The 19,039-nt window shown below is 46.1% G+C and overlaps 5 protein-coding genes and 1 non-coding gene across 6 annotated transcripts; 3 read left to right on the plus strand and 3 right to left on the minus strand.

Moving 5' to 3' along the window:
* Window positions 1-40: 40 nt before the first annotated feature.
* On the minus strand, window positions 41-2,156 carry LOC127777878 (peptide methionine sulfoxide reductase A5). The gene is made up of 4 exons (XM_052304496.1): window positions 1,804-2,156; window positions 1,190-1,302; window positions 652-796; window positions 41-569 (listed from the first exon to the last, which is right to left on the minus strand). Exons 1-4 carry the CDS (start codon window positions 2,110-2,112, stop codon window positions 372-374), a joined length of 765 nt encoding a protein of 254 aa, XP_052160456.1. The 5' UTR covers window positions 2,113-2,156; the 3' UTR covers window positions 41-371.
* Window positions 2,157-2,375: 219 nt separating this feature from the next.
* On the plus strand, window positions 2,376-6,653 carry LOC127777874 (RNA demethylase ALKBH9B-like). Its single transcript, XM_052304492.1, has 6 exons — window positions 2,376-2,612; window positions 2,700-3,218; window positions 4,450-4,535; window positions 4,641-4,951; window positions 5,483-5,554; window positions 5,652-6,653. Exons 1-6 carry the CDS (start codon window positions 2,420-2,422, stop codon window positions 6,319-6,321), a joined length of 1,851 nt encoding a protein of 616 aa, XP_052160452.1. The 5' UTR covers window positions 2,376-2,419; the 3' UTR covers window positions 6,322-6,653.
* A 401-nt stretch (window positions 6,654-7,054) lies between these two features.
* On the minus strand, window positions 7,055-7,127 carry TRNAA-AGC (transfer RNA alanine (anticodon AGC)). Its single transcript has one exon. It is a non-coding gene; the product is annotated as a tRNA-Ala (tRNA).
* Window positions 7,128-8,417: 1,290 nt separating this feature from the next.
* LOC127777876 (probable CCR4-associated factor 1 homolog 11) lies at window positions 8,418-9,912 on the plus strand. The gene has a single exon (XM_052304494.1). It carries the CDS (start codon window positions 8,573-8,575, stop codon window positions 9,689-9,691), a length of 1,119 nt encoding a protein of 372 aa, XP_052160454.1. The 5' UTR covers window positions 8,418-8,572; the 3' UTR covers window positions 9,692-9,912.
* Window positions 9,913-11,154: 1,242 nt separating this feature from the next.
* On the minus strand, window positions 11,155-13,380 carry LOC127777875 (probable methyltransferase At1g29790). The gene has a single exon (XM_052304493.1). The coding sequence runs from the start codon at window positions 13,219-13,221 to the stop codon at window positions 12,076-12,078; it is 1,146 nt and encodes a 381-aa protein (XP_052160453.1). The 5' UTR covers window positions 13,222-13,380; the 3' UTR covers window positions 11,155-12,075.
* Window positions 13,381-16,368: 2,988 nt separating this feature from the next.
* On the plus strand, window positions 16,369-17,820 carry LOC127776858 (uncharacterized). Its single transcript, XM_052303427.1, has one exon. It carries the CDS (start codon window positions 16,477-16,479, stop codon window positions 17,527-17,529), a length of 1,053 nt encoding a protein of 350 aa, XP_052159387.1. The 5' UTR covers window positions 16,369-16,476; the 3' UTR covers window positions 17,530-17,820.
* The last annotated feature ends 1,219 nt before the right edge of the window (window positions 17,821-19,039 follow it).

Raw genomic sequence — 19,039 nt, forward strand, 5'->3', positions numbered from 1 at the left:
TTTTGTTTTCAAAAGAATGAACAATTCTTAGCATTCCATGGGAATAAGTGTTTTTGATTAAGAATGTAATGAATCCACATCATATATTTTTACACATAAAAGAGCCAGAGTAACAATATACAATTTCGGCACCTGTTCTGTAAGAACCAATCATAAATTCAGGATTTCAGGTCACACCACACAACTCGAAAGTTTGGATATACATGCAGATTCTATTAGAGAGATCTCAAAATGAGCAGAGGACATGAACGCTAATTAGTGATTGCTGCGACCAAGGAATGACCACAACCAGTCATCTGGACAAGATTTGCGGCAAAATCATGCACAATTGGATAATGATATATTAATATGTAAAACCCAGGAACACCGAGCTAAATGTCTCTTAGGATGGGCCATCCTTTCTTAGCAATCTCATCAATCTTGGAGTTTATTCTGTTCTGGGTATTTGGGGAGCAGAGCTCAGCAGCGTATGCATTCAACTTTGCAGCTAGTGTTGAGGTCAGGAGCTCCTCCTCGGGCAGGTTCCCAATCAGTTGCAGGAGAAACGGCTTGCGCTTCAGCTCAAATTTCTACCAAAGTACAAGCAATCACTAAAAGGAAATAAAACATAGAATGTCATGGTGAGTTCGAATTTTCAGATGGGATTGCTACCTGATGTTCCGGTTCAGCCGGATAAAATGCACCTATTGGTTGGATCTGTGTGGTAATGACACTGCGGCGATCCTTAGCTTGTTCTTTTTCTTTGCTAAGACCAGCCAATCTAGCTTCCACGGATCCATTTGTGAAGATGATGGATCTGTGACCACATAAGTGAAGCAAGAATTAAAATTGACGCATTACAGTGCTGTCTGAGGATCCTATCAAACTAGTGAGAATGACAGCTACACCATTCAGTGACCAATTATTTCCTAAGCCATGATGGCAACATTTTGTACACAAAGGTACTTGTTTGAAGTAGGATAGACAAAGGAGATGAAATGAAATGTACACCTTTCAATTCTCAATTGCTTTGTCGTGAAACTTAGCAAATACCATATGCTAAATGCTGGTATGGAAACCAGTCTAAGTTTTAGCATGAAACATGTTTATAAAAGATAATCACATCATTAGTATATAAATCTGACTATGGTAAACTGTGAACAAAAAGATCTATTGCACAAAAGGGGTTAGGTTTAGAAAACTCAAGCACCTGTATTGGTTGCCAACATCTGGTCCTTGCCCAAAGACCTCTCGTGGATCATGACTTGCCCAGAAGACCTCTAGAAGTTTCTTGTACTGAATCAACCGGGGATCATATTCAACCTAAATGACTCAAAAATGTCAATCATCTTAGCTCATAAAACACCAACAAAGTTAGTTTAGAAGGAGGCCCTGCAAAGTATTAATACCAGTATACCACTCCAAAACCTACAACACACACACACATGCAATTGAATGAAGCACTCAACGGACAAACATCTCCGATTGTTTTATGCACAAAAAAATACACACAAGAAGCAGATCTGGCAGTGATGAATCGTTCCTGTTTGATCATAGAACATTCCTTCTAGTTTCTTTAGGTAATGATACCTCATTAAGCAATGAAAATGAAACTTGGAACCAAGAGAAAACAGATTACGATGGAAATGAAAACTCGCGAGTATTTTCTTTCAGTTTTTAACTTACACCTACGAAATGGTAATGGCCAATCAGATTACGATGCTAACTACGGAAATGAATTGCTACGACCATGGAACTGAACATATCATTGGTTCATGGTATCGATCAAGAACAGCTAAAAGCGTGGGAGTCTCCGCACCGCACCTTGACGCACTCGGCGTGGTCGCCGAGGTTGCGGTACTCGGGGCGGGCCTTGGACCCGCCGGCGTAGCCGACGGAGGTGCGGATCACGCCGGGGAGGCACCCGAACGCGGCCTCCGACCTCCAGAAGCTTCCCAGCGCGAACACCGCCGTCTCCGTGGCCACCGCCGCCGCCGCCGCTCCCCCGCGCGGCTCCCGCCCCCGGTTACCCCCGCTCCCGCCCGGAAGCCGCGCCCCCGACGCCACCCCCACGAGGAGGAGAAGCACCCACACAACTCCGGCGATCGCCGCGGCGGCGGATCCGCGTGCCATCTCGCCGGTGGGGGATCCGAATCGGAGTCAGGTTACGCGTCCATTTCATCTCGAGATTTTTCTCCTCTTCTCCTCGCTGAGTCCGATCCTGACCGTCCGATCGTGCAACGGACGGCCAGGATTATCCGGATACCAACAACTAGAGCACTAGCGAGGTGGGGCCCACACGCCAGCGAGACCGTCCGATCGTACAACGGACGGCCAGGATTATCCGGATACCAACAACTAGAAGCTAGGGGTACTAGTACTAGTTATCACATCGAGGCACAGGGAGGGTGGGGCCCACACGGCAGCGAGAGACGCTTCGATGGACGCCTCCTCCTCCGCCTCCGCCGGCGGCGAGGCCGACGCGATGGCGCTCGTGCAGGGGTACAACGCCGACGAGCTCGCCATCGCCGGGGAGTTCCTCACCACGTGGCTCCCCTTCCTCTCCGCGGGCCTCTGCGCCTCCTGCGCCGACTCCCTCCGCAGCCGCGTCTCCTCCCTGCTGCCCCCGCAAGGTAACAATCCCGTGTGCTGGGTTCGCCGTAGTTAGGGTTTTTGTGCTGTTGCCTCTTACGCCCCCCCGTTCACCTCGACTCTGACAGCCGAGGAATCCCCGTCGTCGCCGCCGCCGCGGATCGATCAGATTGAGCCCTCGGGGTGGGAGTCCGATCCGGCTACGGCTCACCCGCAGCATCTGCCGTTCGAGCCGAGCGGATGGGACTCGGATCCGCCGCAGCCGCCACCGGAGCAGGAGCAGCAGAAGCAGAAGCCGCAGCCGGCGGAGAAGCCGCGGATGTCGTGGGCAGACATGGCTCAGGAGGACGAGCTCGCCGCCGCGGCAGAGGAGGACGCGGCGGCAGCCGCGGCTGATGACGGCGAGGAAGGGAGCGAGGCTGGTAGGCCGGGTGTGCAGCTGACGAGGGAGCAGCGGGAGCTGAGGCGGTTCCGGAACGTGGTGCGGAGGAAGGATTTCATGTGTTTTGAGAGGGTCAATGGTCGGCTCGTCAATATCCTCGCTGGCCTGGAACTTCATTGTGGTGTGTTTAGCGCGGCCGAACAGAAGCGTATTGTCGACTACGTATACGATCTTCAGGAGATGGGCAAGCGCGGGGAGCTTGGAGGTGAGATTTAAGCTTCATGGAGATTCGATATGTTTTTCTATGGCGCTAGTTGAATTTGGCTAAATTTTCATGTAAAGTCTTGAGTTTTGAGAAATGCTTTAATGAAAAGGGTTTTAGGTCAGGATTATGTAAAATTTTAGGCAAAGGTTTTAGCTGTAATTAAGGTCATGCTTTGCTACTTAGGCTATGGTAGTTGTGGGGATATGGATCATAGGCAAACATTTAGATGTCTATATGCACCACAGTAGTTCTATCGTGTAGAACTGGAACTTGTATAGTGTTCTCGTGCAAAGTAGAAAGCCGAAGAATTATTATAAAATTGGTTTTCTCCTGTCTTGTTCTATGTGGTATGCACTCAAAGCTACAAACTTTTTTGGTAATTATTCTACTAAATCATTGGATCTACCTACCACAAGTAGCAGATTAGCTTTTGTGATTTCAAGCAGGAAGATAAATATGGTATTTGATAAATTATAGGTATTGCCATCATAACATAATCAGCCATATTTGACAAAAATAACACAGTTTCACCCTACTACACAATCAGAAGCATCTGCCGAAATCTGTCTGTCCAGGAGAAGCGTAGCGGATAGCAAAACATTTTCATTGTTTTCTGTACACATGATTCTGTCATAATGGTGTTTCCCCATTTGTGTAAACCTCAATATGTTTCAATGTATTATTTACAGTAATCTCTGCGTGTTTTTGGTTTCTTTGCTTATATGCTGCATAAGCGTTCTCAGCATGGATATTAAAACAGACATGCATGATTTTCTGTGCTTCTTACAGTCGTGCACACCACAATAACCACGATTGAAGTAAATGTAACATGTTGAGTGAGATGCCTGACCTTCATTCCAGTTTACATATCTGCGTTCTTCTTTTCAATTTAATTAATTTAATATTCAAGCTATGCACTATTTATCTATTGAGGGCCCAGTATAACACTAACAAATGGCCACACTTTAGAGTACCCTGAAGCACCTAAGCCTGTTTGATTCACCTTAGGCCATTGGACCGGAATAGAATTTCTCATCCTTATTTGGGTGAGTGTATACTATATATTGGGAAGCCTACTCTATTTAGTGCTAGCCAAGGTCCTTCTTTCTGCTTTACAAATGCTATACGCACATGAATTTTCTTGGGCTCACAGCTGCATTTATTTATTTGCCATGTTTTGTTTATTTGTATTTTTGTATATCTAAATCCAAGCATAATATCCCCCTGTCAGATCGTATGTATACGGAACCCCAAAGGTGGATGCGTGGTAAAGGGCGAGTAACAATCCAATTTGGATGCTGTTATAATTATGCCACGGTACATACTCTAGTTTTATCCTCTGATCCCATCAGCTTGAATACTGCAGTGGTACTGATTTAATTCACATGTGAATCCATCTAAGGTTTGAATCTGTGATGACAGGACAAGAATGGAAACCCACCAGGCATTATTCGAACTATTGCTTCTGATCCGATGCCTAGCTTATTTAAGATCATGATCAAGAGATTGGTACGGTGGCATGTTCTACCAACGACTTGCATACCAGACAGTTGTATTGTCAATATATATGACCCTGGAGATTGCATCCCACCACATATTGATAGTCATGATTTTGTTCGGCCATTCTGTACTGTTTCATTCCTCAGTGAGTGCAACATTCTTTTTGGATCTACTCTGAAAATTGCTGGCCCTGGAGAGTTCACTGGTTCACTTCCAATTCCTCTGCCTGTTGGGTATGTTCTCATGCTTTTCGCTGTGCTGATAGATTATTTGTGGTAGCCAGTTGTGCTATGTGGGATGTTAACAAATTGATTTTATTTATTATTGTTTTAAACTTGATTACTCATGAATTCAAAGGCTGTGTAGACTTCTCATTCGATTTCTTGAATGGTATTGCATGGTATGATTACTAAGGGCCTGTCTGGCTGTCATACTTCTGCAGCTGTGCTGCTGCTGTAGAGATTGTATGCGCAGTACTGTAGCTGATGGCTGTATTGCAGCCAAATTTAGTCCTACCGAACAGGCCCTGAACTTTTCTCCTTTAGACTTTGCTTGAAGTTTTTGCTGAGAGAGATTTCTACTCCATACTTGTTTGTTGCTGTGTTTCCTTCTCATTGGATTGTCATAAACTCTAAAATACTAACTGTATGTAATTTTTGCATTGGCCACTTTAATAATATTCAATTATTCGTGTCTCATCATGTCTTTCAGTTTTCTTCTGCAGCTCTTTAGTTCTCTTATATACTAAATACAAACATTCACAGGTCGGTGCTTATCCTAAATGGCAATGGTGCTGATGTAGCAAAGCATTGTGTTCCTGCAGTTCCGACCAAAAGGTTGTGATACTGATATCCTGTTCTATCATTTGGCTTTTGGAACTCAATTCCTTTGCCTGTATAACATTTGAACTCTGACACACTAATTAAAACACAGGATATCCATTACCTTCAGAAAGATGGATCCAGCGAAGCGTCCGTTCAATTTCCGAGATGATCCAGAATTGCTTAACATAATTCCTCTAGAAACAGCTGTACAAGAAACTGGCAGATCATCAGATGAAGGTAAGGGCAAGCAGCCTGACATACAGATCAGAAATCCGAGCAAAGCACACAGGAACAAGAAATCTAAGGTAAGAACATCTCCTGGAAAGGGTGGACGGGGCGGCATTCTCGGAGATGGACCTCCTCAATATGCACAAGCTCAAGTCACTGGCATTTCGTCACAGCAAAACTTCCATGGCCAGCCTACCATCTCTGGTTCAAGTGCTGAGAGAGAAAGACGCCCTGTTGGTCCATTGAGAGAGTCAAGATATCAGCAGGATGCACCTGGCATGCAATCTAACATGGATGGTATCAGAGAGCGGGCAAATTGGTTGGCTCAAGAGAGGATGCATGGTAACAGCATGAATTCGATTGACGATGGCACGGAATCTCAGGAAAGGAGGCAGCGAATGGAGCACAGACAGATATTGATGATCAACCGCACGATCAACGATGATATGGATTCCCTTTCAATCGGGAGCCATGAATCTGACCAGACTCGTGTAAGCGTACGAACACTATACAACAAGCCAAGGAGAACCAGGGTAAACCTGGATGAGTAAGCAAGCAAGCCAAGCCTGTACTCAAATCTGTGAACTTGCTTTTGCTAAAAAAGAAAAAAAACTGTGAACTTGCTGTTGGGAATGTTGATACCTGAAAGCATACTTGCGCTGTATATTTCAGGAGGTGTGACCAGAACACCAGCAGATATAACTTACTAAAACACTTAGTATTGATTTGATGAAATTTGTCAGCTGATAGTCAGGCCCCTATTCTGTAGATAAGAGTATTTTTTGGGAATGCTGTAATTGTGACTTAATATGGATGCATTTCTCGTTGATGAATGAGGACCTCTCAATAATTTGATTCCACTGTGACCACAACATTTCTTCCAGCATTTTTGGTGTATTTTTGCTTCGGGCGTTTGTGATAAACAGATCGTTATTGCAGTGCTGTTATCAACAGAACTTTGTTGAATGTTATGCTGTCGTTTGTTAATATTCTAAGATCAGAGAATGTAGATGGTGCAGGTATATTATGAATCACTGCTGCATGAAAGAAAACTGCTAATTGCATTTTTTTCAATTTGGGAGAATATAGATGATGCGGCGGTTACATATGATTGCTGCATGAAAGACAACTTTAGATTGCATTTTTCAATTTGGAAAAGAAAAACAAACAAGAATCAATTTTTAAAAAATAATTTGGGAGAATGTAGATGATGCGGCGGTTACATGATTGCTGCATGGAAGAAAACTAAAGATTGCATTTTTCAAAAATGAAAACAACAACAGGTGGAGATGCGGGGTATCGATCCCCGTACCTCTCGCATGCTAAGCGAGCGCTCTACCATCTGAGCTACATCCCCGTTCATGCTTTAGTTTTGCTATGTTAAACTAAATCTCTTACTCATAATCTCTCAGGCATGTTGAATTAGTAGTCTTCTACACAATCAGTGTCTGAAGATAACCAACTTGTTTGTGATCCATAAGAGAGAATGCAAAGCATGAAGCATCAGCCCGTGACCGATACGGACACATTACTGTAGTACACAGCAATGCTTGACACAACTTAATACTACCTCAGTATAAGAATATGAGGGATTTTTTTTATAGAATTATATGGGGGAAATCCCTTATATTCTCAGATGGAGGTTGTATCTGGATCAAATATAAGGGTATTCACAATGTATCAAAAAAGTAGTCTTAAACATTAAATACAACACTTCAAATATTGTGGAAGCACACCATAAATCTCAAGCTTCAAAAAATAACTTTAACTATAGTGGTTTAAAAATAACTATAGTTTGTAAGTTAAACTACAGTGGTTTAAAATTTCATATTTTCTATAAAATATGAACAAAATGATCCCTCCGAATACGGGGAATTTAGCTATTTGCCATTCCCACCAAACAAGTTTCTTCTTTTGTATAACACTACAATTAATGAAGCTTTAAGCATACACATTGTGTTAGAGGGCACAAAATTACCACATTTCTTCTTTTGGACTATCTCCGTTCTAAGATAAGTGTAACTATATATTCAAGCTTTGCTCTAAAAATATTTTCTCATCTTATCCTCAAGTATCCTCCTACTACCTACTATCCCCCATTTAACAGGGGGTGCTATGGACTGTCCAGATTCGTAGTATGTCACAGGTTTTTTTTTTTTTTGGACGAATGAAGTATCACGTAGTCAATACTCTATTATGATTTAATTACCTTTACAAATTAGATATGATGTAAAGATGAAAACGGCTATAAAAATTCCCGACCAACCAAGTATCCTTTATGGATAAAGTGCTACCGTTTTCGACCGTATGTTACTCTAACAATATATAAATTCTGATTTTGTTTCAGCGTCTTATTATAGCCGAATTCTGAAATCGTTTTGGAAGAGATACTACCGTTTCCGACCGCACGATTGCACACTTTTTTTTTTATCCCATGCTAAATCAATCAAACATTCGTTTGTCTTGAGGCTCTGGATACGTATTCACAACACACGCTTTATATCAAATTTTTACAGGAGTACAATACAACTACGAATGTAGAAGTAGTATTAATAAATATATCGCATATGATAAAAATCATTAATTAAAAAATAAAAATAAAAATCATTAATGATTAATGATAAAAATCATTAATTAAAAAAAATAAAAATAGAGATCGCATCTGGAGTGACGTCGCATATATGCACATACGCCCCGAATCCGATTCACGATCCAACTCGGTCGGCTGCTCGAGTCCGTGTCGGACTGGCTCGCCACGCCCACGCGTCTACGTGCCCTCTCCCTTTATAAAACCCGGACACGATGCCACGCACGCCGCCACCGACCTCGCCGCCGCTCGACGACGACGACGCAAACGAGACGCGCCGCCGTGTCGCGATCGCCGGAGCAGCCTCGTCACCACCACCACCGCGACCAGCCATGCCGATGTTCCCCGGCGACGTCGGCCCGGTCATGCTCGCGCCGCCGCCGCCACTCCCGTTCTTCCCGATCGCCGCCGTCCAATCTGGATTGGGCTTCATGCACATGTCGGCGCCGCCGGAGATCGTCACCGCCCGGTCTAAGCTCAACTCCGACGCCCCCAGCTTCTCGCCGCGGTCGCCCGCCGCCGCCGCCGACGAGGTGGAGGTGCGGGACGTGTGGGCGGCGAACCTGGAGGAGGAGATGCGCAGCATCGGGGCGCTCCTGCCGACCTACCCCGTCGTGTCCATGGACACGGAGTTCCCCGGCACGGTGCACGACGTCGCCACGCCGCGCCACCTCCGCACGCCGCGGGAGAGCTACGCCGTCGTGAAGCGCAACGTCGACGAGCTCCACCTGCTCCAGCTCGGCCTCGCCCTGTCGGGCCCCGCCGGCCGGTGCCCCGTCGCGTGGCAGTTCAACTTCGCCGGCTTCGACGCCCGCCGCGACCCGCACTCGGGGAGCTCGGTCGCCATGCTCGCCGCGCACGGCGTCGACTTCGCCGCCCTCCGCCGCCACGGCATCGACCACGGCGACTTCGCCCGCGCGTTCGGCCGCTCCAAGCTCGCCTGCGGCCGCCTGACGTGGGCGGCGTTCTCGGGCTCCTACGACTTCGCCTACCTCGTCAAGGTGCTCACCGGCGGCCGGCCGCTGCCGAGCACCCTGGAAGGGTTCATGGCGAAGGTCAGCAAGATATTCGGGCCGGCGGTGCTCGACGTGAAGCACCTCGCCAAGTTCTGCGGCGGCGGCGGCGGCATCCGCGGCGGCCTGGAGCACGTCGCGGCGGCGCTCGGCGTGCACCGCGCCGCCGGCCGCGCGCACAACGCCGGCTCCGACAGCCTGCTCACCTCCGACGTGCTGCACGCCATGGTGGACCGCTTCTTCCCCAACTCCGGCGTCCTCAACCACGCCGGCGCCATTGATGGCCTCGTCAAGTGTAGCAACTTGTACTATAAGTACTAACACTAACATGTATATTAGCTTTCTCTTCTACAGAAAAAAAAATGGAATTATGGAGTGATTAGTTAGTGTGATAGATAACTAAATCGTTTTACTTTTCTTGAATTCTGTTCTGGATTTTTCTTTTCTTTTACAAGTTTCTTGATCATGATTCATGAAGCATTGATGTGTGTACTTGTATTCAAAATTGGGGCAACGATCTGATTCGGCACCAAATTCAAACATATGTGGATATATGGTGTCCGATTTTGAATAGGGTTTGAGCATTATTCGACCCTTTTCCGCCTTTTCTCTATAGCATATAGCTACTTTTTCGCTTTGAGAAAACAGAGCGAGATGAAATAGGAAGATGTTTAGGAATACTAACCAGGATGGATGCGCGGGTGCTTCTTTGCTTAAGCTAATTCAACTAAATAAACTAATGTGACCAACCGTAAATTCAGCCTTTAGTTGTACCTGTAAATCTAGACCTTAAGTTGTGACAAAATTTTACTACTTTTAAACCTTAAAAAAAACAAACCCATGGAAAACAAATATGGCGTGGCAGGATATCAAGACAACACTACCACACCATACTCATTTGGTGTGATAGCATTTGTCTACCACACCATGACTTTTTACTAATGTGGTAAAAAGGTACGGATTTAAAATTTTTGGTGAGTTTATTATAAAAATTACAAATTAAAAGTGTTCAGAAAAATAACAAAAAAAAATTCCACTGTGACCGATCAGAGCTAGCTTAAATAAACAGGCATAGAGCAGAAGACCTAATCATCTTAGATGGATTTTAATTACTCGAGGGGGGCATCCCATCGTTTTTTTCATGTCACCAAAATAGTAATAAAAAAATTGAAAAAGTTTAACAACATAGATTAATATGATATATATCACCTTACAAACATGTAAAACTAAATTCAACTTATATGTTGCAAAAAAAAAAGAAAAGAAAAAAGAACTGTTGATGCAACTCATTAATCTGCTCTCCACTAGTTCATTTACATTACACGTCTAAACTTTCAACACAAAAACATGAGTTTGAAACTGGGCCATTCACAGATTCACTACATGGATGTTACAGATCAACTAAGGTCCTAACAGTGCTTCTTTTATAACACCTGAATTTTACAGGATTTAGTTCAACTCACCAAAAATTTCTTTGAAATTTCTCCATTCCAGAGGAGGCCTCAATTGAAGGGGTGAGATATAAAGTCGCAAACTTACCCTATAACGTCAACCGAAGGGGTTCAATTGACCGAGAGATCCTCAATTACTATGATATGACGTAGCAATTTCTTGTTTCTTGGCATCATCTAACAAATTTTGTTAGCAGTTTTAGAAATTACTGATGAGGCCCCTCAGTTAATGGCTGGTACATTTTCCTGACATTCCCAATTATTTCTCCACATTTCCCTTTTGTGTGATAGAACTGCAAAAGAATTAGCATCTAGCCAGTAGATACAGAAGTATGAAACCACAAAAACTATATAATTTCCACGCGCAGCTCCTTTCCCATACAGTTAGCATGTTTGTTTTTCGGGGAAAAGTTTGTGCTACACTTGTACATTGACTGGTATAGCTAAAATGAAGGTGTTACATGATACAACAGAGATTGTCAAGGAGAAAATAGGAACAAAGTATATCATACATATTCAATACTATACATGAGCAGCCCATACCATGATTTGTGTCAGGAAAGCTTTTCATATCCAAGCATAGGCTCAAACAAGTAGGAATGTAATTCTTTGACATGTTCTTCTGTGTCATGTGGTTTCCTACACCTTTCAGCTTTCCTTACAGACCAAAGGATTCTGGTTGTCCTAGCACTATAAAAAAGAAGAGAAAGAGTGGAATCTAGATCCTCAAGTCCTCAACTTTCCAGAAGAACAAATCCACTGGAAAAGCTATGCAATACACTATTCAAGTATTCACAACACAAAAGGGAAATTCAGCTTCAGAGGGACCACACAAGACACATACTAGTAACAAATAAAAAGCTCCATGATCATCATCATTTACTCTCCTTTACTTCCTGATATGAAAGACACATCATTGGAATGGAAGCCCTGTTTTCAGTCCCCCAGTTGAGCAACAAATCCTACTATTACAACATATGTTTCCCATCTAATGGCAACCTATTGCACAATAACAAAAGTAGAAGAATTGTACCACTTTTGCACTTATTTTAAGTCACTTCACTATCTCTGAACAACCAATGTAATCAAGCTAATCCGTGTTCCGTGGAACCTAAATGGCATTCCCTTTTCTTTTCTTTTCTTTTTTTTTTTTTTTTGTTATCAAAACAGCTGAACTACAAGTAATAGTTGTGAGGTACATTCGTACCTCGGATCAAGTGATGAGCTTGGAGCAATTCATCCATCAGTTCAGTCTCAATCCCTCGCCGGCTTTTGCAACAATGCCGAGAGGTACAATGCCGTCTTTGCGCTCCCCGTGCCGGCTTTCTCTCCGACCATCCACTTGAGCTTCTTGTAGCCAAATCTCTTAATGAGATTCACAACCAATTGCCTCCTCTCCTCACTCTGGCACAGGTAGCTATCAATCCAGAGCAGCCCGCCGACGCGGAGCACGCGGTCGACATCGAACATGAAGAATTCCAGCGCCTCCTCCGTGCCGGAATTCCCCATTGATGGCGCGCCACCTTCGTCCAGCGCATTGGTGCCGACGTGCACCAGGTCGAACACCCCGTCGTAGAAGGGGAACCGGTGCGCCGGCGAGAGGAGGAGGGGGAACAGCCCCCTCGCCGCCACGAACTCGTTCATGGGCTTCCCGGCGTTGTCGAGCACCGTGGTGACGACGGTGACACCGCGGTCCCTCATCCGCGCGGCGAAATTGGCGGCGCCGCCGGCGACGTCGAGGCCAATCCGGATCCTGGTGGCGCCGAGGCGCAGCACGTCGTCGAGGAGGAACTCGTAGTCGTGGCGCGGCCTGACCCAGCGGCGGCCGTCGACGCCCATGTTGGAGGCCGGGAGCGCCGCGCGGGGCCCCCCGGAGAGGCAGCGGCGGCGAGGCAGCGGCTCGCAGGCCTTGGAGAGGAGGCGGTGCTGCTGCAGGGTGGCGTTGCGCGGGCAGGCGGCGTGCGGGTCGTAGGACATGAAGGCGGCGAGGAGGGAGAGCGTGGCGGGCGACCTGAAGCAGGAGTGCGCGACGGAGGCCGGCATGTGGGTGAGGCCCGTGCGGGCGTCGCGGCCCAGCGGGAGCGCGTGCGGGGAGAGGAAGAGGAGGAGCTCCGGTGGCAGGCCGTCCGCGCGGTGCGGCAGGTGGGAGGAGGAGGAGGTGTCGATCTCGCGGGCGATGGCCGCGACGTGGTCGGAGATCGTCGAGGCCGCCGCGGTGGCGGCGGAGGCGGCGGGGGAGGAGGAGGAGGAGGAGGAGAAGAAGGCGAGGAGGGCGAGGGCGTTGGTGGAGAGGAGGGCGAGGAACATGAGCAGGTTGAGCAGCGACGGTGTGCAGTGGCAGGAGATGCGCCGGCCGCCGCCGCGGCGGGGTGCCGGCACGTTGAGGGACACCGACCCCATCGCCGCCGCCGACGACGACGAGGCCCGGGGATTCCGCCGGCGCGGCGCGGCGCGGCGGGGAGGGATCTCTGGGGGTTGGGCTTTTGCCGCGTTGGCTTCGGCCCGCGGCTTTGGCTTTCCCCAGTGGAGTGGAGTGAGAGTGAGGCTGTGAGAGAGCGATGGAGGCGGATGGCTGTCGGTTTTTGGAATTGTGAGGCTGTCTGTTGCCTTGTTTTTGGTTAGCACTTTCAAAATTCTACCTGAATTAAAAATTGAATCTCATCTCAAATGGAGTAGTAGATAAATGGTACTTGTAGGAGTAGGAGTAGTGTAGATTAGTTGAGTTGTACATTAATTGATTAATACACGTACACCAGTAAGTAATAAATTCTATCACTATACGGAGTAGTATTTTTATTAACATATACTAATTAATGTTAGAAATATTAAACATATAATTTTAACCAACAAATATATGACCATAACCATTGAATGAACTTGTTCAGAAGAGTTGTCTACTACAGCGCTGTGGCTGTAACAACTGCTACAACGTCTAACGTACTCCCTCCGTCCCATAATATAAAGGATTTTCAGTTTTTTCTTGCAACGTTTGACCACTCGTCTTATTCAAATTTTTTTTTTGCAAATATAAAAAACGAAAAGTTGTGCTTAAAGTACTGTAGATAATAAAGTAAGTTACAAATAAAATAATTAATAATTTCAAAAAAAAATTGAATAAGACGAGTGGTCAAACGTTACAAGCAAAAACTCAAAATCCCTTATATTACAGAACGGAGAGAGTAGATAACTAGCAGTGGCTACAGCTACCAAACGGCTAAGATGCATTCTTGACTGATAACCGAACAACTGTGATGTTCAATGCAGCTTTAACAACTGTAAAAATCAAACTATAAAATATGCTTGATATCTTATACTTTGTTTAAATTAGTTGAAATAAAATTTAGACACTTGTAGTAATATAAACTTGTAAATAAACTCTTGATACATGGCCACTTAATTTTCACTGACCGTATATAAGTTATTGGTAAAATAAAAAGAAAAAACACCATGTACCGTCGAGTACCGATGGCTTTGCTTCATCGATTCTCTCTTTCACACGCCAACAAAGATCACGGTCACCGAGCCGGATCAACCGGTGGACCGACCGGACCGGCACGGAAACAGCTACTGTACCTGACCACCGTCACGTGACACCACGCCCGGCCCCACCACCCTATCCAATTCCCCGTACATATCCCCATGGGCCAAGGCCCATTCAAAACCAAACCGACCTAAGCCCATCCCCCGCCTAAAGCCCAAATCCGGCCCGGCTAAAAGAGGAAGGCACCCTCGCCACGCCGACACGAACACGAGTACACGACGCGACGCCGGCGGCGGCAGCCATGATGGAGCCCGCGGCGATGGACCGCATCGTCGGCCGCCTCTCCGCCGTCGATGGCCTCTACTACCCGACCACCTTCCTCCTCGCTGACCCGCCGCCGTCCGCCCCGCACCGCAAGACCGCCCTCCCCGCGTTTCTCTCCCACGACGCCCTTCGCCTCCTCGACTGTGTTCGTTGCGGTACACCAGAGCGACTTATTAATATATAATTAATTAAATATTAGCAGCAGTACACCTGAGCGACTTATTAATATATAATTAATTAAATATTAGCAATTTTTAAATGGATTATTATAATTATTTTAAAACAACTTTCGTATAGAAAAATTTTGCAAAAAAAATACTGTTTAGTTTAGAAAACATGCGCGCGAAAAATGAGGGGTTTAGTTGAGAAAGGTAGAAAAGATAGAACAGAGCGTAAGGACAAGTTTTGTATAACTAGAGATGACTACCACATCCAATTTGATGCATACACCATCAAACTAATAAATAACATGTATCATAATATGTCTCTACCACATAATCTCTAATATATTTAGCAATCTCATGTATCTCGAATATAAGGGTAAAACTGTCATTTTACATGATATTGCGTCGGTTTGAAGGAGTGGAAATAAACGTGCTCCAACGCGGCGAGTCAACGAGGAGGACAAGAACCATAACTCGGATCTAGAGGACAGCGTGAAGTTGATGTGTGATGATGAGTGTGGCGGCTGCGGTGTCCACGTCCTCGCACATACTCCCTCCGTCCTAAAAAAAGGCAAACCCTAAATTTGCGTGTCCAACTTTAACTGTCCGTCTTATATGAAATTTTTTTATAATTCGTATTTTTATTGTTGTTAGATGATAAAACATGATTAATATTTTATGCGTGACTTGTCTTTTTAATTTTTTTTATAATTTTTTTAAATAAGACGGACGGTCAAATGTTGGGCACGAAAACCAGGGTTTGCCTTTTTTGGGACGGAGGGAGTAGAGAGCAGCACGAGGGCAAGGTGAAGCGATACGGGCATCGACGCAAATGAGTCAGCAAGCGCGGGGTGCGCCTCCACCAGCGTGTACCAAGGCCACATGCAGATGACAGAAGAAGATAATGGCAAAATTGTTGTTTTACATGGTTTTTCTTCTGTCAATTAGGTGGGTGACATGTGGATCCCACGATATTTTTTTTTGAATGACATATGGGTGTCACATTTTTTTTTGTTTTTATTCTAATGTCATGCCACGTAAGCGCCACATAGGACAAAGACTCGGTAAAGACTGCCACGTAGGCGTCACGTTAGCCAAAACCATCGAGGGATATTGTTTGCATGGGTTGTGATAGCTGGAGAAGTCGATTTACCCAGTTTTGTGGGTGGAGGACAGGAATCATACTCAGGCGATAGTTGGGAGAGTCGAAGTATATTTTTTCCCTATTGTTTGTGCGTGTATATTTTTCATCTGGGCTGCCTTTGGGTGAAATGCGTGGCCCATTTGAGAGTCCACACCCGCCTGGGCTGGCGCCTGAGCCAGCTAAGCGTGACCAAAAAGAAAGAAAGTGGCGGGGTTTTTCAATTTTGGTTTATTAGTGGTGAAAAGAGGGGTGTGTTTGTTCAGTGGAATCCTAGCCGCCCAAAGGAGTTGGAAGCATCTTGGCCGTCTAACAGCGATCCGTGTCGACCGATTTGGACCAATCAGAGCGCTGGATCAAATTTGGCACGGATTGAGATGGTTTGATTTTCCCGCTCAGCGCTTTGAAAGAATTGGGTGATAAATATCTCTCGGGGATGGGGCCCAGACGTCAGCCAGGGTGGCCATCTTCTTCCCCTTTCCTCCCTCTCCATTCCTCGATCCCCATCCCCTCCACCGCCGGCCGCCTCGCCCTCCTCGCCGGCCATGGCGCTCGTCCCGCGCAGCATCACCATCGTCACGCTCGAGGATCTCCATGTCCTCGCCACGCTCGACGAGCCACGCTCCATCTCCCTCGTCTCCATCCCCGCCATCCGCCTCGCAGCTGAGTTCGTGGTCGCCATCACGCCGAAGGTGGACTACGATGGGTGGGTCTGCAACAAGCTCGAGGATCTCCGGCGCGTCAGGCGCTTCGACGACCTCCTCACCGACCTCCAGAAGAGGATCCTCCCCATGCTCGGCAACAACCCCGACGACAAGGCGGCCCTCCGCAATCTCCGTACATGCGGGTACGCAATGTGGAGCGTTCGTCAACATGCTCACCCCTCCCTCCACAACCTCGTCGGGTTCTACTCCAACACGTTGACCCGGAAGGCTCGCCAAGCTCTGGATCCGTACAAGGCCTACACGATCAAGCAGGAGTGGGTGCACGCCATGGCGCTTCGGGTGGAGGAATCCCGGTCTGCTTTCATGCCGTTCGACAGCGACTACGTGACACCCTCTCCGCCCATGCCCACCATCATCCTCAGCTCGCTCGTCGATGTCCACGGCGTGCGCTCCGTCATCGACCCGCACCGCGTCGAGCTCGGCGCCGTCGACGCCGTCCGCCTCGCCCCAGAGTACCTCCACATCCTTCTCGAGAAGGTGGAGCAGGAGGGATGGATCTGCCCGACGCTCCCCGCTCTGCGCCACGTCGCTCGCTTCGCCAACCTCCTCACCGATCTCCAGGATCGCGTCCTCCCCGGGCTCCTCAACGACCACACCGACCCAGCCGTCCTACGCAAGCTCCGCACCTGCGGGTGTGGGATGAAGAAGCTCCGTGCCGTCGCCAAGGGTCCTCTCCTCCGCTTGACGCTCCTCTTCAGCAACTGCCTCACCCGCCACGCTCGTGACGCGCTCGACGCCCGGAAGGACTTCCGCATCTCTGCCGATTGGATTGATAAGATTGCAGTTCGCGTCGACAGGTGTCTCACTATACCACTTCATCTTCACCACCACCTGGAGGACCCGTTCGTTGATCATCTCCATGATCTCCCCTGAGTTGAGTGCCACCCTGATGTCGAGTTGTACAGACCTCGCTAAGTCCCACTAAGATGTTGGTGAGTCGTACAAGGATGAACCTCCCCTGAGACCTCCCTGAGTCCACTAAAGATGTCGTTGAGTCGTACAAGGATGAACCTCCCCTGCGTCCTAAGATGTCTTTGAGTCGTACAGGGATGACAGTCTGATGTCTTTCAGTCGTATATACAGATCTCCTATGAGTCATTTGATATATAAAATTTCCATTAATAATCTACTTTAGGACATTGCTCATTTCTGTGATCAATGCATGCATTTTAGAAGCATGATTAGATTTTTCAGCATCTTGTGGTGTTTATTCGATTACCGTTACTTTCGTTTACACAACGATCCCACTGACGGTGAGGAACCTGAGTACGAGGTTGAGCCAGGAGTACTCCGTAGGTTAAGCATGGCAAGTGCCCTCCTGTAGCTAGCTGCATTATCTATCGGAGTATTTGTATCGTGTAGTAATAATAATATAAGTACGCCCTGGCCTGCAGATCGAACCGTTAATTTAATTTACAGCTGCTTCTGTAGAGTAGTGGTGTGCTCATCCCTCTTGCTTAGGCATTAGCCACGCCTGAATATACATACGCGCATGTACTCCTATCTTGTACAAATACTCCCTCCATCTATTTTTGATAGTCATATTTCCAAATTAGAAAATTTTATTTTTGATAGTCATATTTCAATCCAATAACCTATCATCTTAATGATTTTCTCAAATTTAATGCGTGACTCTTTATTCTTCCACACATGATTGGCTACATGGGCTTTGAGAAATGTAAATATTAATGAATCGCATGTTTACGAGGAATGACTAGTAACATGTTTAAATGGATGATAATTACAATTATTTATTCTTAGTCTGTGTGTCAAGATGAAATATGACTATCAAAAGTAGATGGATGGAGTACTAATTACTACATGTAAAAGATGTAACACTACTGCAGTAATAATGTTCAGAAATCACTAGTGGCACTGCTATTGTTATTCCTGTTCAGTGTATTGATTGTTCTTTAACAGATTTTTTTTTTCGAAATATATAATCAAAATACTGCAATGGCCAAATGATCGGAGATAAAATTGGGTAATGTATAATCTTTGCAACAAGAGCACTGTGTACCACATTTATAGTGTTCCTTAGTATGATCTAAAGAGCATTGTGTACCACATTTATAGTCATTGTTCACTTGTTTCAAAAAATTCTCCAATACGGACCGGCCTCAAACTGAACACTCGAGATGAAAATTAGTCTGCACTTGCTGACAGTTTTGGCAGACTAGAGTTTATACTTCATGTATGTACTCATCTGTTGCTTTTTCTTCAAGGACAATTGAATACTGTATGTTTTTATTTGATTTTTAATCCATCAATCATGCATGAAAGCGACTACGGGTATTCTTTAACTCCAACCGTGTCATTCATGCATGCAACAAGTTGCCCTACTATTCGCGTACGTATGTTATGTATAGGTACATATAGATGA

This window comes from Oryza glaberrima, chromosome 6 (assembly GCF_000147395.1).
Source record: "Oryza glaberrima chromosome 6, OglaRS2, whole genome shotgun sequence".
NCBI classification, from domain to species: Eukaryota; Viridiplantae; Streptophyta; class Magnoliopsida; order Poales; family Poaceae; genus Oryza; species Oryza glaberrima.

Bases quoted from the DNA above. Each gene is read 5' to 3' on its own strand.
- LOC127777878 (XM_052304496.1), bottom strand. From the start codon at position 2,112: ATGGCACGCGGATCCGCCGCCGCGGCGATCGCCGGAGTTGTGTGGGTG. The intron at 1,303-1,803 runs GTGCGGTGCGGA...TGAGTCATTTAG, and splicing joins ACCACGCCGAGTGCGTCAAG to GTTGAATATGATCCCCGGTT. The intron at 570-651 runs GTAGCAATCCCA...GTACTTTGGTAG, and splicing joins CGGCTGAACCGGAACATCAG to AAATTTGAGCTGAAGCGCAA.
- LOC127777874 (XM_052304492.1), top strand. From the start codon at position 2,420: ATGGACGCCTCCTCCTCCGCCTCCGCCGGCGGCGAGGCCGACGCGATG. The intron at 2,613-2,699 runs GTAACAATCCCG...CGACTCTGACAG, and splicing joins CTCCCTGCTGCCCCCGCAAG to CCGAGGAATCCCCGTCGTCG. The intron at 4,536-4,640 runs GTACATACTCTA...CTGTGATGACAG, and splicing joins GCTGTTATAATTATGCCACG to GACAAGAATGGAAACCCACC.
- LOC127777876 (XM_052304494.1), top strand. From the start codon at position 8,573: ATGCCACGCACGCCGCCACCGACCTCGCCGCCGCTCGACGACGACGAC.
- LOC127777875 (XM_052304493.1), bottom strand. From the start codon at position 13,221: ATGGGGTCGGTGTCCCTCAACGTGCCGGCACCCCGCCGCGGCGGCGGC.
- LOC127776858 (XM_052303427.1), top strand. From the start codon at position 16,477: ATGGCGCTCGTCCCGCGCAGCATCACCATCGTCACGCTCGAGGATCTC.